The 24,820-nt window shown below is 29.9% G+C and overlaps 8 protein-coding genes and 1 long non-coding RNA gene across 24 annotated transcripts; 4 read left to right on the top strand and 5 right to left on the bottom strand.

The window, feature by feature from the left end:
- Positions 1–42: 42 nt before the first annotated feature.
- Positions 43–3,954, bottom strand: LOC107067754 (uncharacterized). Of its 2 annotated transcripts, XR_016178868.1 has the most exons (7): positions 3,820–3,954; positions 3,359–3,540; positions 2,824–3,078; positions 2,604–2,756; positions 2,020–2,436; positions 511–1,899; positions 43–122 (listed from the first exon to the last, which is right to left on the bottom strand). XR_016178868.1 is itself a non-coding variant. In XM_015323555.2 (6 exons), exons 2-6 carry the CDS (start codon positions 3,374–3,376, stop codon positions 1,561–1,563), a joined length of 1,182 nt encoding a protein of 393 aa, XP_015179041.1. In that variant the 5' UTR covers positions 3,377–3,540; positions 3,820–3,954; the 3' UTR covers positions 205–1,560. The 2 variants fall into 2 exon arrangements, 1 of the variants encoding a protein (XP_015179041.1); XM_015323555.2 differs by lacking the exon at positions 43–122 and having other exon boundaries at positions 205–1,899.
- Positions 3,955–3,958: 4 nt separating this feature from the next.
- LOC149033505 (uncharacterized) lies at positions 3,959–4,657 on the top strand. Its single transcript, XM_089179442.1, has one exon. The coding sequence runs from the start codon at positions 4,104–4,106 to the stop codon at positions 4,524–4,526; it is 423 nt and encodes a 140-aa protein (XP_089035568.1). The 5' UTR covers positions 3,959–4,103; the 3' UTR covers positions 4,527–4,657.
- Positions 4,650–5,932, bottom strand: LOC107067755 (uncharacterized). The gene is made up of 2 exons (XM_015323556.2): positions 5,787–5,932; positions 4,650–5,658 (listed from the first exon to the last, which is right to left on the bottom strand). Exons 1-2 carry the CDS (start codon positions 5,787–5,789, stop codon positions 5,239–5,241), a joined length of 423 nt encoding a protein of 140 aa, XP_015179042.1. The 5' UTR covers positions 5,790–5,932; the 3' UTR covers positions 4,650–5,238.
- A 735-nt stretch (positions 5,933–6,667) lies between these two features.
- LOC107067756 (uncharacterized) lies at positions 6,668–8,140 on the bottom strand. The gene is made up of 3 exons (XM_015323557.2): positions 7,753–8,140; positions 7,411–7,541; positions 6,668–7,012 (listed from the first exon to the last, which is right to left on the bottom strand). The coding sequence occupies exons 1-3, from the start codon at positions 7,771–7,773 to the stop codon at positions 6,883–6,885; spliced, it is 282 nt and encodes a 93-aa protein (XP_015179043.1). The 5' UTR covers positions 7,774–8,140; the 3' UTR covers positions 6,668–6,882.
- Positions 8,141–8,530: 390 nt separating this feature from the next.
- On the top strand, positions 8,531–11,230 carry LOC107067712 (WASH complex subunit 1). The gene is made up of 4 exons (XM_015323474.2): positions 8,531–9,136; positions 9,219–9,348; positions 9,433–9,988; positions 10,082–11,230. Exons 1-4 carry the CDS (start codon positions 9,115–9,117, stop codon positions 10,910–10,912), a joined length of 1,539 nt encoding a protein of 512 aa, XP_015178960.1. The 5' UTR covers positions 8,531–9,114; the 3' UTR covers positions 10,913–11,230.
- On the bottom strand, positions 10,952–16,018 carry colt (carnitine/acylcarnitine carrier protein colt, mitochondrial). Its single transcript, XM_015323477.2, has 5 exons — positions 15,809–16,018; positions 15,547–15,661; positions 15,116–15,430; positions 12,123–12,296; positions 10,952–12,019 (listed from the first exon to the last, which is right to left on the bottom strand). The coding sequence occupies exons 1-5, from the start codon at positions 15,905–15,907 to the stop codon at positions 11,832–11,834; spliced, it is 891 nt and encodes a 296-aa protein (XP_015178963.1). The 5' UTR covers positions 15,908–16,018; the 3' UTR covers positions 10,952–11,831.
- Positions 12,303–15,124, top strand: LOC107067711 (uncharacterized). The gene is made up of 6 exons (XM_015323473.2): positions 12,303–12,588; positions 12,791–12,925; positions 12,985–13,116; positions 13,208–14,034; positions 14,114–14,663; positions 14,735–15,124. The coding sequence occupies exons 1-6, from the start codon at positions 12,550–12,552 to the stop codon at positions 14,906–14,908; spliced, it is 1,857 nt and encodes a 618-aa protein (XP_015178959.1). The 5' UTR covers positions 12,303–12,549; the 3' UTR covers positions 14,909–15,124.
- A 147-nt stretch (positions 16,019–16,165) lies between the features above and the next one.
- On the top strand, positions 16,166–17,145 carry LOC107067619 (uncharacterized). Its single transcript, XR_001475898.2, has 3 exons — positions 16,166–16,439; positions 16,637–16,672; positions 16,872–17,145. It is a non-coding gene; the product is annotated as an uncharacterized LOC107067619 (long non-coding RNA).
- Positions 17,146–18,561: 1,416 nt separating this feature from the next.
- Positions 18,562–24,222, bottom strand: CrebB (Cyclic-AMP response element binding protein B). 15 transcript variants are annotated; one of them, XM_015323403.2, is made up of 8 exons: positions 24,082–24,222; positions 23,012–23,222; positions 22,467–22,616; positions 22,247–22,373; positions 20,580–20,669; positions 19,970–20,113; positions 19,649–19,736; positions 18,562–19,571 (listed from the first exon to the last, which is right to left on the bottom strand). In XM_015323403.2, the coding sequence occupies exons 2-8, from the start codon at positions 23,201–23,203 to the stop codon at positions 19,427–19,429; spliced, it is 936 nt and encodes a 311-aa protein (XP_015178889.1). In that variant the 5' UTR covers positions 23,204–23,222; positions 24,082–24,222; the 3' UTR covers positions 18,562–19,426. The 15 variants fall into 15 exon arrangements, with proteins under 15 accessions (XP_015178889.1, XP_089035556.1, XP_089035557.1 ...); XM_089179430.1 differs by having other exon boundaries at positions 19,649–19,718; XM_089179431.1 differs by having other exon boundaries at positions 19,649–19,709.
- Positions 24,223–24,820: the final 598 nt, after the last annotated feature.

The following is a 24,820-nucleotide window of genomic DNA, read 5'->3' as shown; positions in this document are numbered from 1 at the left end:
TAGCAACGTGTGTATGTTGGTATGCAGATTCAGTTACAGAGGGGGAATAGTTTCATTCCTGGTACAAATCTCACTGCTTTGAAAACCTTTCAGCTTCTTTGATGACTCACAAACTGGTAACACTTGCAGGAAAAGAAATAAAAAGAGATACAAAAAAAAAAACACATGCGAGAGAGAGAGAGAGAGAGAGAGAGAGAGAGAGAGAAGACACGAATTCGAAAGAAAAAACTTGCAGGTGAAAGCGTTATTGAAATTTATATCGTTGACCCTTAAATTTATAAAAATCATCTAATAAAAAATGGCACACTTTTATCAAAATACGCAGATCTCTTCTTTCTTTTTCTCTTTCTACTTTTTCTATTTTTTTTTTGTTATTTATCTCTGATAGAAATCTAATTTACATGTTTGTCGTATTTGTAATTAAGGGTAAAGGGTTAATCGAACTTTATTGTTGGTTTACACCTGAAATATTGTGGTGCATAGTTCCGAGTAAACGTAAGTGTTAAATACCTATTCATCGATTTTTACACGTAAATGTAAAAGCACGTAGTAGATTCAGGAACAGAAGGCCCATTGTTCCAAGTTTACTCGTATCCTCGCTCATTCACATTTGGATGACCGAGAATACGTACAAATGACTAATCATTTTCCCTGCAGACATTAACGGCGCCACACTAACTAGATTTCTAATCATTCCATGATTGAAACATAATTATGCTTATGTTTTTTTTATTTATTTTCTTTTTTTATTTACCGGATACTTGGTTATTTAATTATCATTGAAATATAAGAAAAGGATTACAAGTATTATAATCGAAGACAATGGTATCATTAAAATAATAGGAAGAGAAAAGACGTCATTTTTTTTCAGCTTATTTCGATCACAAAATTTCCAAGCTCATGAATCATTTGAAAACTTAAGTAAGGGAAGAATCAAAGTATTTCTTTGAAAAGCGTGATCTAATTAGTGTTTCATTAAAGTATCTTTCCACAGAATGATTTTACGTTCAGATGTTCCGGGTTTTACGATTACATAAGTTTGGTAATGGAAATTAAATGATATTAAAACAATTTTTATTCGACAGTATAATAAGTAGATGAATGTTCACAACGTAAACATCCAATCTACTATCTCGAAATCCTCAGTATTTTTTTAATATACTAAACACTCTGTCACGCACAATTAGAACAGTATAAATATCGTTTAGAGTCTATGTAAATTAGTCGTGATTATTTATATTCGTCAATGACTAATCATTGGGATGACGTATTCAAAATGTTACAAAATATTAATCAAAAGTTTTGATGACATATCATCTTGAATGCGTCTCTATTTAAGAAAAGAAAAAAGAAAAGAAAGAATGAGTGAGATAGAGATAAAACTGATACGAATGCAACGTTTGTTTACAACATTTCATTAAGATACAATTTATTAAAGTACTGTCATAAATTAGATAAAGATAATCAATAATAATAATATTATAAGTATGTCAATATTTGCAAGTATTATTATACATAACGATCGAATAATCAAATTTATTTCTCGTTAACAATTAATAATTAATAATAATCATAGGAGGAATATCGTGGTCTGTATCGACGTCTCGGATATGAATCATAATTTTGATAGGAATTGTACCCTCGATTGTTATAAGCATCGGATCTACGACGTGCTTCCTGTCGAAATCTAAACAACGGTCTAAAGACGATATCTTCCGCGGTGCTCATATCCTCCTCGTTATCCTTCGAAGGATTATTTTGATTATTTTTCGATTTCCAAAGATACGGCAACTGGACATCTCGTGGAACAAGAATGATCGTTGGTAAATCGTATCTCTCGGATTCTAAGTAATTTACATTTTGAATTTGTGAATCGTAGGTCGTAGGAGATGATCCGATCTATCATTGAAACAATTAAGATTATTGTAAATCAAAATAACTGAATGATTTTTCTTCGTATGTCCATTCCTGTTTTGTAATTATGTAAAAAATCTTGTTCAATCATTCATATTTTGTTACCTCAGGTTCACTCTCCATAGAACGTTTCCAAATTTCCGGATCAATACTCAAGGAAGATTCGTCTATGTACCGTTGCACATCTCTTTGAATTTCCTTTCGATTAGCTTCCAAATAATTCAATCGATCGTCCACAGTGGTCGGATTGATATTTGGTAACAGAGCTACGATCGAACTCTCGATCTTATCGTTTGTTTCTTTTGAAGGATCGAGTACCGCAACTACCGGTACAGGTATATCCTTATCGGCGATCTTTGATACATTTATCTTTTGCGTGACCGTACCTTCCGGTAATTCGACTTCAGGTTTGATACTTGGTAAAATCTCTTTCAATTTATTGAGATGATCATTTGGATCTTCTACGATATCGTTGGACAACGTAGTATCGTGGTTTACCAAGTACAAAGTACTTTCACTTTCCTAGAACATTGAATAATTTTGTTTAATATAAAGAATTACGTATGAAAGCAGATGCTTTTTCTGTTACTTCGAACATTCAAAGTGTATTCTCGGAATGAAATTCCTACATAAATTTTATAATGACCCATTCAGCTTTATATCGTCGTTTACCTCCAAGTTATACACACCTCATTTGCATCATCCTCGATCATTGGCTGATACGTCAATACTGACTCTTCCGGTAGTTCAGTTTCCGTTTGAAGATCTTCAGTGATATTTTTCCGTATGTCTTCCAAGTGCGACGTAGGTGCTACAAGAATTTGCTGTCTATGAGAGAGTACCTACAAAACAAAATGATTAATAATTAATAAAGTAATCATTAAAATATATATGATTTATTTAACTAACCTGATCAGGTGCATTAGCAGGGATAATGACTACGTGCTTCTTAACAACCAACCCTGATAAAGATCCATTACCGACTGCATATTGAACTGCATTCTTTACAACTGGGTCCTGAATAATGGCAGCCACTGTTTCATTCGTGGTTTGTGGGGTTGCAGGAAGCAGGCTCTCGACATCCTCGCTATTCAAAGGCTTGGTATAAACATTTCCTCCTCCAAGAATCAATGTCAGACCAGAAAAGAGAAGTGTCCATTTAAACTGAAGCATTAAAACGTAGCAATGAATAAACAAACGTTTTCTAATTACGAATACTCCAACCTCTCATCGATTTCAGAAATATTTTCTTGCATATTATTGTGCACTGATATTTAACATATGTCACTTTTATTTATTATAAAATATAATGTTTGTTTTTTTTTTAAGAATTTTGATCAAAGGATACTTAGAAACGCATTAATTATGATTTTAAAATGTGTCAAGTTTTCTGAAATCGATCGTTTTGCGAATAAATACTAAACAGGTAGAAAAGTCAACGTACCGAAGACAAGTACTTCATCTCGTAAAGAATTCGTTCGATTCTAAGTCGACGCCAAAAGTTGTGATACCTCTGAGTCTCTTATAACGGTCAGTTCGAGTTTTATAGAAGGTACCGAAACAATTATCGCCAGTTAGCTAAGTGACGTGTGTACTGTTTGTTCTTGCGATCCATCGATGATCTACCTTTTGATACGCAATAAAAATCACTTCCTGAACATCTACTTTGCTACAAAATATTCTATATTTTTATTTGAACATTTCGAACATTCTCCTTAGTATTAAAAAGTATATCGTAGATTGTTATTAATCCTTAGAGCTTATTAATATATATTCGTGACTTTGAAAACAATCAATTTTCTAAACTTCTAACGATCCAATTGTCAATTATTACCACATCGACAAAATTAGCAAGTTCGCGTTATTCAAGATCATCTTAATTGCTTCTTGATTAAACTAACTTACTGTTTTGTTCCGTAGGTATTATTTTTTTTTTTTATTTCAAGAAAAACGTGAACTTTGTAAACTCTATGTCGAACGTTTATTCTTCGAACATACTCGAACATAAATAACGCTTCGTCACTTAGCGCACGGTTAACGACGCCAACCAAAAGCTTCAAATGTTTAGCAATCAATTTAAGTAAAGAATTCTACACTCTCGAGTATAAAAGCAAGCAAGTTATCGGAGAAACGTGTTAGTCGATACAAATAACTGTACTGAATACGAATAGATAGAAAGATCATTCAAAATGACTGGGATTATTCTTGCCATTAGTCTTCTATTCTTGTTGCATATCAATAATTGCGTTGGAGGCCAAGATTTGATAGCAAGGACATCGACAATTTCAAGTTCCGTCGTTGCTAAAACTGAAAATACAACGACAATAGAAACAAGTGGAAAGGACGATGACACCGTTGATTCCTTTCAGGATATTCTCTTTGATCCAAGTTTGATAGTTGCTCGTTTGAATCGTGACGTCAGTAATAAAAGATCAACCTGGTCGAGAGATTTGAGCAACGTCGAAGAAGATCTTAAAATGGAGGAAGATAGAAGTTATTCTGCACCTTATTGGTATCGACGTCAAGACTGGCAGGTAGATGAACAGAAACCAATTTATAAACAAGAATCATATCGCAGGTTTCTAAAATATCCGATATTTTCTGGAAGATAACAATTTTGTTAACGACTAATATTCTATAAGTTTAATTCTTACATTTGTTCTTTAATGGAATGTATTTATGTATGGAATAGATCAAGATAAAATGTATATTTGATTATATAAAAGAATAATATCTCTCTTTATTCTGAAATATTTTTTTATTAAACTAACTTATATTTAATAACATAATCTTATCACTATATAGTCATAAATACTCGAATCTTTCAAAAATATGACTGCAAGACTTATAACACTGAAATTATCCTAACTTTGGTATCAGCTTCTTATCTTCTAAATATTAAATCCTTACAATTGTAATCTTTTTTTTTTTTTTTGTAAGAAACATTTTCATGATTATTCTCAGTCGATATTTCTTTCCATCCATCTCGTTGAACACTTCACGAAATGAAACTTTAATAATCCTCGTTATCTACCAACACTCGTAAAAACAGAATGATCATTCGACAATCCTCGAATATTTGTCTTCTATATTTGATAATAAATTATTGTTTTGGTCGCAGAACTCATTTCAATCGTTCCTTGTCTTGTTCATTCTTTGGTAAGCCATTTGATTGAAGAAGCTACAGCTCTGAATCAAATTTTGTCTTTCGTTTCGTGTGAAATTCATGATCTAAATAAATCAGATCTATTTGAATCGTGTCCTCGTCATTTCAGCTGATATATCAGCCAATCTCTTTAGCACAAATGTTTCAGATAATTCAATTCAAAAACGATTTCCACGACGAGTAGCTTCCCTTAGACGTTGCCTGTAAGCGAGTTGTTGACGATAAACAAAAAGAGGACGAAGAATGTTGGTACCAGCTGCAGTCTCGAGATCATCCTTCGTAGATTCTTCGATCACGTCACGTTTCTCGATTTTCCTTGAACCCGAATCAATGATTTCCTTTGATAACAAGTTTTCTGGATCGTTTAAGTAACCATCGAGAACGAGAAGAACCGATGGTACAATCACCTCTTCTGTTCCTTCATCGTTAAGGAACACATCAGAATTTGTCTCCTGATCGAGAATAGTTGGAACAACGATTACTGGTTGGATGATCGATGCTCTATTGATCGGAGACCCGTAGCAGTAGCTGCAGCTAACAGCGAGGAAGAATATAAATACGAAAACCTTGGTAGCAACCTGGAAATATAAAATAGACAAATAACCAAATGGTTTCTCAATTCTGTCACATTTTTTCAAAGAGAATACTCCAATTCTTTTTTTACAATTTATTTTCTTCTTTTTTCAAAACGAATGTTTGTTCTTACCATTTTCGATGAATTCCAATGATCTTCTATTTTCTCTCAAACTTTCGTAATTTTTATCGATAGTTTCAGTAGTAGATCCGTCGTACTAGCTTCACGATAAGTTTATGAGAAAAAAGAAGAGCTATTGAGTATTTATATGTAACAATGACGTCAAAGGAGGGCACGCTAATCGTACAATGACGCTCGACAAAAGCGATAATTAACCTGGTAAACCAAAATGATCCATCTTTGGATTTGTGTAATACGTCAAGACGTTGTCATAATATGTTTTCTAATGTACAAGCTTATAAATTCAACCTCCTTGCATATTCGTTATCCACTTTTTCTTAGACCTTTGAGTTATTTCTATATCGTATTCATCTACTCGTGATTGCCAATGCCAATTTATTCGATCATTGAGTTTGTTGGTACAATGACGTGTGTCAACATATATATATATGTGTGTGTGGTAACGTTATTAATATAATATTATGTTCTATGTTTAAAAACATTGTTACTGTGCTAAGAATAGCACATGCGCTTCCCATAACTACTAATTTAACTTGCCTAATGTCTCTTGAACAAATTACAAGGACTAGAATCTAGGATTAATCCTTTCGTTAGAACAGGCGTGGCTTTGCCACGAATATCGTGGCATGAACTATTTATATAACAAACTAAGAGAAAATCGGAAAAACTTGAAGAACATACTTTGTTTACGTATACGTTGTGTTAGAATATGCACGCGTTGAGTCAGATTCTTTATTTGATTTGATTCTTGAAACTATCGTGACAACGTTTCATTAGAATATTCATTAGCGAATTTAATCAAATTTGAAGGAAATCGTTTTTAAGGATGATGATCTATAAATAAAATGTCATTGGAAATCACATAGGTAAAGTTTTCATATCTTTCAATCTTTCACAATTTTTATTCTCATTTTATAATCTATTTTTTGTTGTTCCTTTAACATTTTTTAATGAAAGAAAACATGGACGTTTCTTAACAATACAAATATCGTTCGCTTTGCTACATTTCGAATTTTATTTTTATAAACATATTATAATATCGTAAATTCCATCGTCGAATCCAGTAATGGTTGCTAATCATCTGATTTTACCACCATCCCCAACCTCTGCCACCCCATCCTCTTCCGTACCACGGGCCACCCCAGCCTCTGCCACCCCAACCCCATCCTTTCCCGTACCATCCGCCACCCCAGCCATATCTCCATGGTCTTGCGTATCTGCAATAATATATAATTAATAATTTCATCAGTAATACACATTTCTCTATCCCTTTTTTTTCCTTTTAACAAAATAATTTCAAAGTATACACGTAGAATTATTTTTGTACAATATTATAATGATCGTATTTAAAAAAAAATGGTACCTTTTTCGAATAAAATTCAATGGAAATGTATTTGAATATAGTAAACTCGTCACGTGAAATGCAACTGTTTACTTCGATGTTAGTATGCCAGACAAATCACGTAAATTCAGATAACAAATGTCGCATACGAAAACATTCGCGTATCCCACAACACATGTAAAATAGTTTTGTATATTAAAAATTAAATGAGATTTTTCTTTTTCGTAAGAAAGGATTTTTATTAAGAACATTATATATTTTGATAAAACTCACCCCCAATAGCTAGCGTCAGCTTCTAAATCATTCGGTTCTATTCTCTCTTCTATGTTACTCGATATGTTCTCGGTTACTTGGTCTGGCACCGGCACGGACACCACGAAGGCTATCGCCAACAAAAGCAACACCTGAAACCAATCATCGTAGTGCGAAGGATTAGTACCAGTCAACTAATTAGTTAACATACTCTTTGGTCATTAGCGACAAAATGCCTTCGAAATCTTTATACAAAAAATAAAACAAAAAATTAATACTTCAGGAAATTAATTTCCCCCCCCCCCCCAAAAAAAAATAAAGTAAAATAAAATACTTTGAAGATATTTAGAAGAAATCACTTACGAAATGCAGTGGACGCAACATGTTGAAAACTGATGTCCAGTTTGGTTTCCTCAGGCTTTATATACCTAGTATATGTTCTCTTCGAGACTTCCCCAACATTTATCCTGTTGCATTCGTGTATACAATGCATCTGTATCTTTTTGTATATGTGATATACATACAGGAGCGAAAGGAAGCTACTATTTTGCATGGAGAAATACTTATCAAAATGCCGAATACGTATCCATTTTTCCCCTATAAGGATACACGCGATTGTAAAACTGATTAACGTACCTACACAATTTTTAAATTGATCTACGTAGCTGAAAAATTTCACAAATTTTCATTTAGAAATTTACTTTCAATTATATATTTAATTTTTTATTCTTTATTTTTTTATTTATCATCTCTATCTTCTTTTTTTGAAAGAAATTCTTGCTTGCATCATGAAAGAATATTAATAAATTATTTATAGAAAGTGATCATTGCACGATTTAATCAAAATTTTATTTCTAGATATCTAGAACGCCCTATAAAATTATTTATGTACAAAGTTATAATTCATAAAAGAGAACTATTCCATTTTTAATTAAAGTTTTGTGTCTTACAAGATTCGAAGGGAAAACCCGAGATGCGTATTGCACACATATCTATATACATATATATATATATATATATAGCTTCTTTTTACGTCGTAAAAATGTTTTCATCGATATACATATATACGACGAATATCCTCGACCTACGGTGTTAATCGAGTCGTGAAAAATGTGTAAACACGCGAAAGATGACGTGGGTCTGCCTCGAGAAAAGATGTATCTTCGTTGTTTATCCAACCTATGTGAGTAAGCTCCTCAGGTTAGAAGGTGGAGAATCGTTGACCGTATCACTCTAACCAAGGTCAAGTGTTTTACTACTTTCAAAACTAGCTAAGAATAATTTCCTTTATCCTGCATCCTTTTGTTCGTCTGACTCTTTATTTTTCTGCTGACATTTATTTTCATTCTTCTCAATTTCTACTTTTTTTATATTTTCTTTTTATTTTTAGTATTAAAAACATGCTTTTGACTTAAATCATTTTACAAACTATTTTATTTTTATTTGTAGTTAGCAACAAGTTTCTGTAATTTTTATTTATTTCATTTGGCAGAATAGGTGAATACTTTTAGGATTTCATTTTTTAAATTTTAAATTATCGGTGTTATCGACCGAACGCTCGATTGGTAAGTGCTTGTTGCTGCCATCTTTCAGTAGAAATTTGAAACTAATTACTCGCTGAAAATCTGCTTTACCATAATTACAGTAACTTGTCAAAACTGACCTTAACCAAACTGGATGCATTGTTCATGTATGTAATGCAATTCCGTAGAAATCTATTACAACATGCCGAAACATATAGAAATCGGTAATCTATTTATTACATTATCTACTTTTTACTAAATCAATTTATTATAAACATGTACTTAATTACTATATATTATTTTTAGGTATTATATCTAATAATTTGAGGCACGAAGAAACAATAATTCAGATAACTGAGGCATTAGATAATTTAGATTCTGCTGTATTATATATATTTAATTGCATAGAAAAGAGGCTTACTGAAAATTCTCAAAGGTATCTTTCACCCATTTGTTTTTGGTATCAACAAATTTTTGTTATATTTAATTTATTTCATTCGATACTATTTACTTTTTACAGACTTTCAGATATAAGAAATAGAGCTATAAAATTGGAAAATCAATTGCACTACTTACAATCTAATTTAAATTTAAAGGCTATCAAAATATATTCTGCTGCTAAATATCCTGCTAATCATACATACAATGAATATAAAATGGCTATACCGTTGCAACGTGATAATATTAATAATACAGCAAATATTCACAAGTATTCAATACCACCAAAGGGCAGGCACGAAACACATCTATCTACTAACATTAATACCGAAGACAGTCAGTATGCAATGAATGTCAATCTACAGGAAAAATTACAGTTTTATTACGTTAGATATAAAAATAAGGAACGGACAGAAAACGATATGAATGCTCGTCAATATGTACCATCTTTACCTTCGTCTATTAGTGCACTTCTACTATTCGATAATGTAAATAATACGTATAGAAAAGCTTTATCATCTAATAAGTCTAATGATAAAAAACAAATAGAAGATGCACCCGATTCAATCATACATTCGTGGCATTCGTCAGAAATGGATTTGCCATCTGGTTATCTTTATACGCCAGTCCTTGGAGAGGTAATTGCATATTTAAATCTATATAGCTTTATTAATCTAAAAACATTCTAATCTATTTATATATATATATATATATATATATATATTTTCCAGGTTCCACAAATAAATGTACCACTCATGCTACCAGATTTACCAGGAATTGTAGATAATGAAAAATTCGATTTAGACTTGAATTCACAAAGTCCTATTGCTCCATCTTCTGCAGTTGTTACTCCTACGGTTCGATTAGATTTGCCATCTTTAATTGAAGAAACTGGACCAGAAAATACAAACGAATCTAATGTTTCTAATCTACCTAATTTGACTGTGAACAATTCATCAGCCAACATTGAATCTAAGTCATCAACAGTAAATGCAACTATTACTTCATCAGGAAATATTAATAATGCTGGATCAAATGAAACGAACTCTAAGACGATACAACCACCATTGGGTATGCCACCACCACCACCTCCGCCACCACCGCCTCCTCCTCCTCCACCACCTCCGCCTCCGCCACCAACTTCACCATCTACATCAACAGACAAACCATCTAAAGATGAAAGTTTGCAAAAGCAGAATGAAAAAAGATCCACTCAAACTAATAAAAAAAGTATGAGTACAGATGACCGATCAGATTTGATGGCAGCGATACGTGATGCAGGTGGAATTGGAAGAGCAAAATTGAGGCACACAGTGCCGATTGATAAGAAGGAAAATCGTTGGTCATCAGCTTCGGTAGGTGGAGACCTAATGGCAGATCTTCATGCTAAATTAGCTTTAAGAAGAAAAGGTATTGCGGGCTCTGCTACAGGCGCATTAGAGAGAATGTCTAGTTCAATACCACCACCACCACCTAAGTCGAGTGAACACTACGCTTCTGATAGAAATTCTGCTACAAGCGAATATGATTCTCAAGCTGACACCGATGACTGGGAAGAGTAATTAAATGGTATAATTATATATTGAAAAATATTACATAGATAATATGAAATTTGACAGAATTACATGGAGAGAATAATCTCTTTTATGTCTCTTATTTTATTGAACATTTTAAAATCGTATGATATATATTGTAGTAAATACTTTAATTGTATATATTGTAAACAATTAACAATCATCTTAATATATATGAAATAAACAAAATAGAGCTTTATAATATTAAATTTAATTAAAAATCTGTGTATATAAAGGTATATATACACACATATGAAACTAAGCAGTACAATGCATTACTATTTTAAATAACAAAGTTTATAAATATCACTTTGTACTATATGTGTCTTTTCTATAAAAATAGATTATAATATCTAAAACCTAAATACTTCTGCTGTATTACAAAGCATATATCTTTCTTTTCATTATACTTTTAAATAATTGATATGTTTACTTTATTAATATATATATCAAAGATTATGTTATACTCTATTTCTTGTTTCAAATATACATTTTTTTTTATATATAAAAATGAATTTAACTTTTTTACTGTTTACTCAAAAAATATAGGATTAATATTTTGTTACCTTATGATATATATATATATATATATATATGGCAGTGTTATACATTTAGATTTATATCCTTAATATTATCTCATTGATATGTTATGTTTTTTTTATAAACTATGATAAAAGATATTTTGTTGTTAAATGGTAATATATATCTCTTGAAAGACATTATAAACATTTAATATAAAAAAACATAGTTTTAAAAGTGTAACATTTCAATTAAACAATAAACTTAAAAGTTACACTATTATAGTAACAATAATCGTTCAACAAATAAGACAAATGTAATTTGTTAACTTTGTTGGTACTGCTTATGAGATTGTATAATTTTATATATAAAAAATATCAATTGAATCTTATAAATTGGGTGCCACCCAATTTAAAACATTCATAGCTGCTTCAAATCCTAGAAAGCATGCCGCATTTGCGGGAAAAGCACGTAACATAACGGGTGTACACCCTTTATAAAGTGCTCTCGGTCCTTCCTCTTTTAACAAACGAGCGAATACCTCGCGAATACCTTTTGTATATGTGCCTTCGGGTGCTATAAAATTGTTAATTGATACAATCTCAAATTGATTTTATATAAATTTATAAATAAAATTATTAAAAATGATCAAAAATATAGTTTATTCAAAAATGCATACCTGCTTGCAATCGACTTTTTAAAACATCTGGTGGAATACCAACTACCCAATTGGCAACACCGGCAAAACCACCTGCTAATATCGTTGATAGTAAACCTAATTTTCCTCCCTCCGGTGTCAACCACCTTTGTAAAGTTTCATATGTCATAAAATACATTCCGCTTGCAGGAACATCTGTAATAATATTAGTAATTAAAATATATTGATTAGAGGTTTCAAAATATTTCTCCTAATCAGAAACAGTCCGTAAATATTACATATAATTAATAACAGTGGATAATGTATGTGGGTGGATAGATAGAACGCATCCTGTTTGATAGGAGGTATCGAGGAAGATAGATAACAGTTTACAAATTTCAGTTTCCTTTGGAACAGCGGACTGTTACTTGGTTTAGAAATAGTGCTGCATTGACAAATTTTTATAATTATGGCAATTGCGTTACCTTACTTCTTCATTTTCTTTTGGGTACATAATTCTATATAATTGGTACAAAATTAGAAATTTTAGTATAACTTAACTTTTATTCAAATCTAAGAAATATTTAAGTATTCAATTTGTTAATCCTCAAGCTTATAACATTTCAATTAATTAGAAACATCCTTGTTATTATTTTAATCAAAATTATTCCTGTATAACTAATAATATATAAGTGTTATTAATTATTCAGATACAGTGCATGGGACAAATAATAGATATCGGTGATATTTGGGAGATGCAATGTCCTCAAGGATGTTCTTGTGAAATACAAAAATTTTCTGATCTGCCACTACATCAATGGACTATACCAAGAAAGAGGAGTAATGTAAGAAGCAAAACTGTGAAATGTTTTTCTTTCTTCATTAATAAATTTCTGTTTAACAGACCCCAACAGTGGATGATACTGATTATAGCTTTTATAATAATCACATAGGTGATGAATTGTTAAAAGTTGCAACGTGTGTAGTAGCAGAGGAACATGAAAAACTTTTGAACATGCTTCCTTCAGATATACAGGTAATAATTGATCAAATATTGAATTAACAATTACATAATATAATGATAAAAGCAAAAATGAATAAACTAAAATATTTCTTTATAATTACAGGTTCTCACTATACTTAGGTCAGGTAGAGGAGATGCAGAAATTTTTTTAAAAGCAACAACATTTCAACGTTTCACTGAATTACTGTCTCTAACTATTGAGGGTATAGACTATGATAACCCTTCTGTAAACGATGTAAATATAGATGAATCCAAAGGTGGTATAGTTTTAGCACGCGATGCTTTATTTCCACTGGGAATGACATTACTGTATTTAAACTTAGAACGTGTGAGATTAACAAGCCTTAATACAACTAGTAAAAATAAAGCAAATCTTGTGATCAAACCAATGAATTTACCTAACGATGAAAAACTTTATAATGAGCAAGTAGTTACAAGTGCTACTAATGAACATAAAGGACATAGATTAATTTTTCTGAGTCAACAAAATAGTGGAGAAAGTGACGATAAAGAAATACTTCCATATGACATTTACAAACAAGAAATGGATGGTTACAGAGAAAATGCTGGCCTTTTTACTGGACTCCGTGCTCTTACACATTTGAGGGTATACGAATGTGCACTTAAAGATATATCTTGGCACATGTTCGATGGCCTTGATAGTCTTCTCTATCTTTCATTGGAAAAAAATAATCTCAGATTTATCCCAGAATTTTGTTTTTATGGAACACCAAATCTAAAATTATTATCCTTAGCAAGTAATCAATTGCTAACGTTAAAAAGCGTAGATTTGGCAGGTTTGTTGATGTTGGAACAATTAGATTTAACTGGAAATAATCTAACATTTTTATCTGAATTATCTTTTCCTCCATTCCCTGCACTTACAATGGCTGATTTTGGGGAAAATCCAATGGATTCTGTATTTCCAAGGTAACTTTCATTTCTAGATATATATGTATATATGTATAAATAATTAGATAATTTATTATAATAAAAGCATTTTTTTCAGTACATTTGAAATTATGAACACAACAAAACAGTTATACCTTGGAGGCACAGATTCAAAATTAAAATTGCAAAGAAATTCTCTATTGGGATTACTGCAATTGCAAATATTACATTTGTATAACGTAGAAATACCATTGTTAGAACGTTTCATCTTACAAGGAATGCCATCGTTAACATATTTAAAAATACGTGGAAATGTCACAAATGTCGATTTTGATGCATTTTCAGATCTTGGAAAATTGATAGATTTAGATTTAAGTTACTGTCACATTCAGCACATATCTATGGATGCATTTTATGGTTTAGAAAAAGTTAAACTTATAGATTTATCTAATAACGATTTGGAATATATACCACCTGGATTATTCAGTACGCAATATCAAAAAGAATTGAAGGAAATTATTCTTACGAAAAATAAATTGACTACATTACCATGGGATTTTTTTAAAATCTTATGGACAGTGAATAAACCATCTCAGGTACAAAATATCAAACTGGATGGTAATCCATGGGATTGTACATGTGCTATGGCTACTTGGAATCCACATTTGGTATGTAAAAATCAAACAATATTATTTATCGAGTTAAACTATTTCTAACATATAATTCGTCTATTTAACAGGTGAATAGAATTAGAGAAACAGCACCACGTTGTTTCACACCTAAGAGACTACAAAATTGGGGAGTTTTCCATGCTCTACGTAAGGGTGGTTTGCAATGTAAAAAATTAAAGCGAAGGCGTATACTCGGAATGCCAAAAGTATTAAATTATGAAAATGACAATGCTATAAGTTAGCAAATTCTATCTTACTTGCATTTAATTTATGGTAAACATTCTAAATTTGGATGAACTAAAAAAAGTACATCGAATATGATATTTAATATCTACTTTAACAATTGTTTGATTAAAACTTTTTTATAAAAATGTGTGATACACATATCTGCTAAAGCAGTTATATACGCTGTACAAATATAATTAATGTAATTTATTATATTAACAAACCTCTCAAAAGGGTAGCACATGTACCCTTATAAATACTCCTAAGGCCTCCCTCTCGATAAAGTTGTTTGGCGCAATCAAGGGGTCCTTTATATTTCTTCTCAGCATCTGCATGTTGTATTTGTAAAAGACACTTTATCCGTTCACCTGGTGCCATAATAACAGTTGTAAATATTCCACTAAATGCACCAGCATAAAATAATTGTGGTATGGTGAGCTTATCGTCTGGACCCTTCTGTTGTAATTTTTTTCCAACACCATAACCCAAAAAACTCATAGCAAATATAGGTGCCACTCCAAGTAATGGTGCTCCCATACCTAAGTAATTGTTAAGTTATACCTGTTTAAAGGGGGTATGTAGATATGTATACAACATGTGTATAAAACACTATTATATCTAATAATAATGTTAATAATATTAAAAATGCACATACCCTTGTATAGACCACGTATTCCTTCTTTTGTTACAGTTTTTTTAGCGCAATCAAATGTACCTGTGTAAAGAGGTTTTTCATTTGGCCCAGCAAGAGGCATAGTTTGAAGACGTACCTGAAAAATGATAAATAATATAAGTACTTGAATCATATTATTCAAGTAAATAACTATAATAAAAAAAAAGTATATATGCATAATACTTATAAAAGAAGAAAAAATAATTAATTCATTCATTTGATATGGTTAAAATTGTAATCTTACTTTAATAGTATCAAGAGGATGGCCAGCAACTACTGTACATATTCCACCAAATCCTCCACTGAGGAAATATTTAACAGGACTTACAGTTTCAGACCCCATAATTAAAAATTTAAATTAAAATTATATTAAAAATAAATTTAATTGTTTTTGAACTTTATTCTACACAGTGCCTAAGTCCAAGGTCCAATCAACAGTCATTGACAATTTAAATTAGTTCAAAGATAATCTTTGATAAACAGACCGCATTTTAATTCGTCAAACTACCGGTAGGTGTACTAGAAATAAATTTTGCCACCAGAGAACGCTTTTGTAGCAACGTTAGGTTATGCCCTGACGATTCCTTTCCATTTCTAGTTCAGCATCTCTGCAACAAGAAGGAAAGTTCTCCGAGGATCAGTTTTTTTCTTTTATATTTATATAATTATATATTTCTAAAAGCATCGATATTTTATTAATTAAATATTATTACAAATATAACAAATATTATTATTAACAAACCGCGAATTTTGTTTTCTTTCAAAAAGTAGTTAAAATGAATAGTTGCATTTCGACCACGTGTTCAATCCTAATATCGATGCATATGCAATTCTTAATCGTTAAACATCAAGATTTATATAAATTCTATCATTATGTACGTAAGCTAAATTTTTTATATAATTTAATAATTTAAAAATATTAATAATATTCTAGTGATGACCTCATACCAATCATGATTTTGATGATTATTAATTACATGCACTACCAACTGAGATATTCTGTTTTATGCATTTTCGTTAGCAATACAGATAGAAATTTATTAATTAAATTTTATTATTTTTATTCTTTCAGAATACCTCCTGAAAAAAGGCAGCCGCATGTTTACAGGTAAGTTTTATAAAAAAAAAAAATGTTCCATATACTATTTCATTAGAAGTAACTACAGTAACTACATATGATTTTTCCACCTTTCATGATTTCTGATTATATCTTTACATGCACTACCAACTGAATTATTTTCTAATTGCTTTTAATATGCTATGTGATTTTACAAAGATAATTTATATATGTATTATTTCTATTTTAGGGTAATGAATGTTCACTGCTTGCTTTGAACAAAGATGCAGTAACACTGGAAATCTGAACAAAATTTTATCAAAGATTTCAAAATGATGACTTTGATCTTTTTGATAGAGAATGTTCTGGAGAGCTGAGAAAATTTGAAAGCGAAAAAATCAACAAAAAGAATTCGGCAGTTACCTGAAACGTGGGCTGAAGTCATTGAAAAAAATTAAGATTATTTCGAAAAATAATAGATGTATGATTACTTTTAGAAATAAATACTAAAATTTGTTTTAAAATGGCACTAAATTAATGTCTACACCTAATACTTAAATAGTTATAAAAATTTGTTTTATAAAGAATACATATAACATGATTTTGAATACTCGCTACAAAGAAATATTCTTATTTTAAAATTATTGGTTGCATACATTTAAACACTTGTTCAAGTAGAAGCTCAAAATATAAACTATACTTTTACTTAATTAATTTATTTAATCAGATAAACTTATTTACTTGAACTATATGAAACATTAATTAAAAATCTGATACCAGAAATTCTTTTCAAGTAATAATAATAAAATATCACATTATTCTTAAAAATACTTTTTCTATATTATTTATTAGATTATCTTTTTTAAATGTTCATTTTATATTTATTGTAGGGTTTAAAGATTTTATTATTTAGGCCAGTGATATGTAAAAATACATATATTATCTATGTACAATATTTTATAATATTGGTGCAGCAACCAAGATATACATATATTATACATGTGTATTATTATTATCAATAATTCATAATAATTAATAATCCATAAAGAATATCTTTTCTAATTAAATTTGTAATGCATAAGAAATAATGGAACTTATATATTACAAGTCCTATTTGTTTTCATTTATATGATGCTATTAATACATTGTACTTTTTTGTTATGTATCCAACTTATAAGAAAATTAATATTATTTTTCATAAAGCCATTATATTAATATTAAAAATTTCCAAAAAAATTCAAATAGAATTTGATTGTTTAATATGTAACAAAGCAAGACAGATCTGTGGCATTCACAGCAAATAACAATTCAGAAAAGTTGAAAATTGCTATAATCGTTTTTTAATCATCTCTTTTGCATAGCACAAATCAGATTATTGAAATAATTATAAGTAACGATTAATTATTATCGAATACAGAATTGTGTACTGGACAGAGAGATCGCGAAACATGAAGATAAAGTTTTTTTATCGTTATTTACTAACGAAATAGATATATTTATTATATTTTGATATTTAAATATTTATTTCATGCTAGTATTCCTTAATTTAAAAATGCGAAAATATACATCAGAATGAAAAGTTCCAACATTAACAGAATCTTCTATAACATGTCAAGTGCATAAAAGTATTTTGTAATGCATAATTTAAAAATATTATCTCTATCCTGTGTTCTTATAACGTAATAATTTTATATATATATTTATATTTATACTGTTGTGTACACAGAAATTGTAAAGGCACTCCAGATTATATTACATTTATATTTTACATATATATCAATCAGTAGTATTTTTCCGCTTGTAGTTTCAGAGGAGGAGAAGAAAAAAAAAAGAAGAGACAGAATAAATTTTATGGTAGATTCTGACTCTTTCAAATACATACTATAATTTTTTTCGCATTATAGGATATTTATTTCTCTCTTATTTTCTTTTTGCTTTAAAAAAAAAAAAAAAAGATGTAATAAAAAATGGATCAATCGTAATATTTTAAAAATAAAAGCAATATATAATTGTCAAAAATAATATTGTCAATAAAAAAATAATTTAAAAAAAAATTAAAAGGCTATAATATAGCTTTTTCGAATACTCATTCGAATAAGTATTAAATTTAATAATTACTATAAATATTAAATTAATTGCTTTATATAATTAAATAATTAGTGCAAATGAGGATTTAAAATAATGCAGTATCTCTATTTGATATATATTAAAATATATTTATAGGATTTGCATCCAAAAGATATTTAGCAAAAGAAAAAAGAAAAGAATTGTGTAAGTGACTAAATCATAATCATCATAAATTGTCTATTTATAAAATCATCGTATTATTCTCTCTGCAATATCTTGCGATCAACTATTTTATAATGTACAAATATGGAAGATCGCAGTGATGCTACAATAATACATCCATTTATGTCAAAATACCATGGTCATACTGTCTCTGTAAGGATTGTACACTTTGAACATTAACACTTTTTTTAATCTCCTCCATGCATGAATTGGTGTGAATTTAATAATCATCTTTATCCAAAATATATATGATGATCTCCCAAATATCTACCTATACATTCCCTACTTCCACATTTCATATACCTTTGGCTTCTCGCTTTAGTAATAGCAAGTCTCACAAGCCTTTGTATTCACACTTAAATATAGTATGTTACAGAACGCTTATCCATACGAATGCATTTACATCACCACCGTTTACCTAACAATGTCTTAGGATAATGTACACAAACAAAACATGTACAGATTCCATAATCAATTAATAATTTTGATATAGTGTTTCAATATTGAACACCAACCTCAGTCAGTTTTTTGTTGATACAGTTCTTTCAAAGACTTCAGTTCATCAATTAGAGTCTGATTTCTGCTTTCTAAAACTGCTACACGATTTTCTAAACACTTAATGTATTCCTTTTTCTTTCTTCTACATTCTCTTGCCGCTTGCCTGCCAAAAAGAAAAAAAATGTCTTCATTAATAACATGTTAATGATAAATATAATGTGTAATAAAAACTTAATTTACCTATTCTTCAGCAACCTCAATTCCCTTTTTCTAGCTGCATCTTCAACAACTACACCATGTCCTGAGTAAGCTGTAACGGTGTCGAAGGCTGTACGATTATAGATATAAAAATCCTTACTCTAACTACTTTATTTTAAAAAAGCATAAATCAGAGAGAGAGAGAGAGAGAGAGAAATATGATTTATTATAGAATAATAATGCAAGAAGCAAAAGATGAAAATATTATATTAGATTTTAAATATAATACGCGTGAAATTGTAACTTCGCTACTGATAATTTAAAGAAAAATACAAGATAAAAATAAACATGAGTAAAGCACACCTGGGACAAAATATTGTGCATCCTGAGTCTGTGTATATTCTACAATAGTTCCACCCGCCGTTGCTGCATTACTCATAGTTAATGTATGAAGCCCCGGTACACCTTCCCCTTGTGTTGCAATTTGAATCGCGCCAGCAGGTATTACTGTAAAATATATCAATCTATGCTTATTCTTGTATTATTACAAATGTATAAATGTATTTTTATTAAAATATGTATTCACATATTCATTATGCTATAAAGATTATAATGTCATGTATACTTCTAGAGGATATTGTAATGTAAACTACAGATATTATTAAATAGTAGCAAATTATATCAATTATTTTTTTGTATATCAAGTTGATACTACTTAATTTAGATAAAAATTTCTATACACAAGGATGCCACACCAAACGAATATTTGGATACAATGTCATGTTAGGCAATGCACACAGGGATATGAGATAGTATTTTAAATTGGCATACTTAATGTAATTATGCTATATCAGTCAAAGACCATCCCAATTTGATAATAGAAAGTACGTTTGACGGTGGATAAAATACATATAGAGATCATAGTGATACACAGAACAGCCAGCAGAAATATGCAGAAGATAAAATAACCAACCTGTCTGATAATGAAGAGAGTGGGAAGACACTTCACTGTCCACATTAGAATCACACTCTGAAGAAGATTCTATGGGGGGTAAACGACCGTCTGCAACACCGAATGAAGAACCCTCCCATTACAGTGAAATGTATTTTTTTTTTTTCATACACTTCTATATCTTCTTATACGAGCAAGAAGAATATTAACATTTTTTTAAAAATAAAAGGGTATTGAAATTTAATTTTTTATGAATGATAGTAACTAATTATTATAATTAAAAATATACTCAATAATTGTAACGTGGTATGTGGTGGCAAATTTTATTATATATAGATAAATTGATATATACTGTAATAAAATGTAAATCATATAATATAAATCATAGTATGAAAAATAAAGTGTTCAGAATATAACAATTAATAACTATTTCCTTTCTGGTTACTGATCTATATATTTATTAATAATCTATTGTGCCGTCAGCTCATACAAAAAGGAAATAGAAGATAGAGTGAAAAATAAAAATATATACAGCAAAATAAACAATAAATTTATCTATTTAAATGTCACCATACGTGAACCATTAAAACAGGTCAATTTATATGACAGATTAAAGATGACCAACCACATAGCATAAGTATAGAGATTCTGAAGATTAGAATTCTATCAAATACAAATCTTTATTTTTTCGAAACTTCAACTATAGTAATAGTAATAATAAATTAAAAAAAAACATGTATAAATATATCTTATTTTAATGGTGACAAGTAATAATTATCCTTCTTAAACATTCATTTTTATTTGTAAAATAGGACAGACAATTATGTAATTTATTAATGTTGAATTCAATTATTATTATTATTATTATTATTATTATTATTATTATTATTAAATTAATAAGAGAAATTATTCTAATAAACGTCTTCATCAATGCGTCATCTTCTAACTTGTACACCGTAACTAAAGACAAGTAAACTGATTATCAAATGCAATACTTCTTCATCATTTAAATACATCTTTACTATTCATAATAAAATAAGCACACACACTCATAGGTCAATGAAAGTTTTTATGCACTTCCAAAAACGAAGTAAATTAGACATAAATATTTATCCATATATGGGAAAAAATAAATTGGGATTATCTGGAAACCTTACTTCATAACGTATACATTGTAATTTTGGTATGGCATCCTTTTATAGATATCATAGGGGATAAACGAAGAAACATAAGTTAACATAAGCATCATATATCTAAACCTATTCAATTAATTTGCATACACATGACATTTATCAATTTTCTGCATTTTATAGTTTCATTATTTTATAATATAATTATCTTTCACTATTAACAATGAAATTTGTATGAACTGACATGCACTTTGATGATCTTCATGAACAATTCGAACTTCAATCATATTAAAAAAAACTACCATTTGAATGAATTTAATTTTTCAAAGTAGTATTTCTACAATTATAACAAAAATTACTTCTTTTCATTATTTAAATATAGTTAAACAATTGTTCGTTACGATTCTATTAAATAATCGAATAAAATTTGTTCAATTAAATAATTATAAAAAAAAAATGAAATCATAGCCAGTAAACAACTTTAAATCAATGTCACATAGTGTAAAAAGATCTTTGATAAATAAAAACGTACAATTATAAAAAAAAGGATAATCTCACCAGTAATTTCTCCACCACCTAGGTCATTAAGAATTTTTCTGTACGATGGACGTCTGGTGAGAATATTACTTCTTGTTTTAGGAGATTCTTCATCAGTAAAACTATCATCACTCCCAGTTTCGACAACCTTAAAAACATCCAAATTTTAAGTATTTGAAATAGAAATATTATTAGAATATGTATTAATATATTTCATGTGTAAAACAACAATATGAAATACCTGTAGCGTTTGTAAACTGCCTTGAGCAGTTTGTATGACTGAATTTGGTTTGCTAACAAGAATAACATTTCCTTTGGAAAGAGCAACAGGTTGAATGTTTGTTGCAGTCTGGATTACAGATTGCTGGTTGGGTTGTATAACTGATTGAACCTGTAAAATATATTATTATGATATAATAAATAACAACATTATATATTTAATAAGAAATATAAGGGAAACAAATACATGCTCCAAACTTTTTTATTTTATAATATTTTTAAATGAAAGTAGAAATTTTAGTTACAACTTCTCTTTAAGAAATTAGATACAAGTGTATAAAGAAATATCATTGAAAATGTATATTTTGCAACTCATAAATAAATTTTTTAATGAAAACCAGCATTATGCAATATCAAAGAAAAAATCTCTATGTGAAACATTTCGCAGAAATATAGTTGTTTATAAAAAATGAAGGAAATAATATATACATGCATTCAAAGAAAAAAAAAGAAAAAGATAGAGTTAAATGTATTGGACATAGATACACAGGAGTTTCTCCTGTATACCTGTGTTGCTCCCGACGAAGGTAGTGTCAGTTGCACAATGCTGGTAGAAGCTACCAGATGATGAGTTTGTTGTTGAGGCGTTCTATTGAGAGACTGTACCGATGTTGCAATTGCTGGAGCAGCATCACCACTTTGAGAACCCTGCGATAATGGGTCAACGGCCGATCCATTTTCCTCGACCATACTTTCCATAGCCTGGGTACTTGGAGCCCTGTAATTATGATTAGTATCAAATGAAATAGATTATCTTTTACCATTCGTTGCATTATGTATACTAATAAGATAGACTAAAAGCAAACAAAGTTATTCAAAATGAATTTAATTTCACTGCATATAATAGATATATAATAATCAAGTTATGTGACAAAAAAGAACATAAAGAGCTTAAAAAAGTATTTGAAAATTTGTAAGTTAACAAAACATCAGCACATCCAAAATAATAATTAACTACATTCTTTATGTTATGTAATAATACCATAAGTAATAATAATAATAAAATATCGATTATTTAATCGATTAATTCAATTTTCAATATCGATAAATACGATCGGAAATATAATCGAAAGAAAAGAAAACTGAAGAAACTTATACGATTAATTTAAACCGTAGAACTAATGTGGAGAGATAAGGGAAATTTTAAAAGTTCCCGCCAATAAGAACGAACTGAGTATGCTACTGCGTCATTTACATAAGTAGATCTAAAAATAATATCAGAACAATAAACACTTAAGGTGCTTTGGCGGCAGATGTATGAAAGTTGTAGAACCGCCATTCATTAATGTGTACATCGTTTTAATAAAGATCAGTCGAGTCCTTGAAGATGAGAAAATTAAATATGTCGAAACAACAAGGGTAACCCTAGATCATTGTTCAACGAAGATATTCTTCTCGTCCTTTCTTAAGACGCCATATTTCGCAGCATATTCCATAGTAGCAGACATAAAACTTCAACATGCGTTGAGAGTCTCACGAATAAAAACGTTTAACGGCTACTATCGAGAGTATTTCGGGTGTACCGTTAGCGCAGTGGTCCATGTCCGCTTGTTATTATTCTCCAGCTGGGTACTTACCAGTTACGTATTTCTCGTCACCAACTTTGCTGCAATCGGAGTGGGCAAGCAAGCAGGTACGTAGCAGCCACGTCAAAACTCCAGTGGCTTCGTCACTGGTGGAACCCGAGCTGCGCGTCACCATCAAAATGGCGACCATCCACGTCCCTCACCGTCGATCTCCCCACCACCCCCACCATCGGTAGCACTGCCACGCCGCCACTGCTGCCCCCGCCACTGTCACCACCGCTACCCCCGCCACTGCTGCTAACGCTGCTACTATCGCCGTCTCTTTATAAAAGCACCGAAAGGCGCGGCAGACAATTATACACTTTTTTACCAATCTTCTATTCACTTGCTACTTATTTCACTTTGCACCTATGAAACTCTTTCTTTTTTTCTTTAGCATTTTATATTTTTTTTGTTTTACTTTCTTTTCGAGTTTCTACTGTTTTTTATTTTTTACAACCTCAACTACATTTATTATGTTATAAAATTGCTTAGAATTTGTTTTTTTTTCGATTGTCGTAAATGATATAATTGTTAGAATTATTTAATAGATTTTCTCATAGACTGAATAAACTTTACAATTATAATGTATTATTACATATTTGAAACATTTTCAAGTTCATTTAATCAAATGCAATTTGAACGCATTAAATAATATTAAACAAAAGTGAATAACATAAATATATAACGTATAAACATAATTTATTGCAGTTATATATTTTGCTATAATGTAGAAAAGCAAATCACCGCT

Source organism: Polistes dominula, unplaced genomic scaffold, assembly GCF_049000335.1.
Source record: "Polistes dominula isolate Pdom_NZ unplaced genomic scaffold, Pdom_raw_medaka contig_373, whole genome shotgun sequence".
NCBI classification, from domain to species: Eukaryota; Metazoa; Arthropoda; class Insecta; order Hymenoptera; family Vespidae; genus Polistes; species Polistes dominula.
Note: the sequence above shows the minus strand (reverse complement) of the source record. Positions and strands in the feature narration are given on the sequence as shown.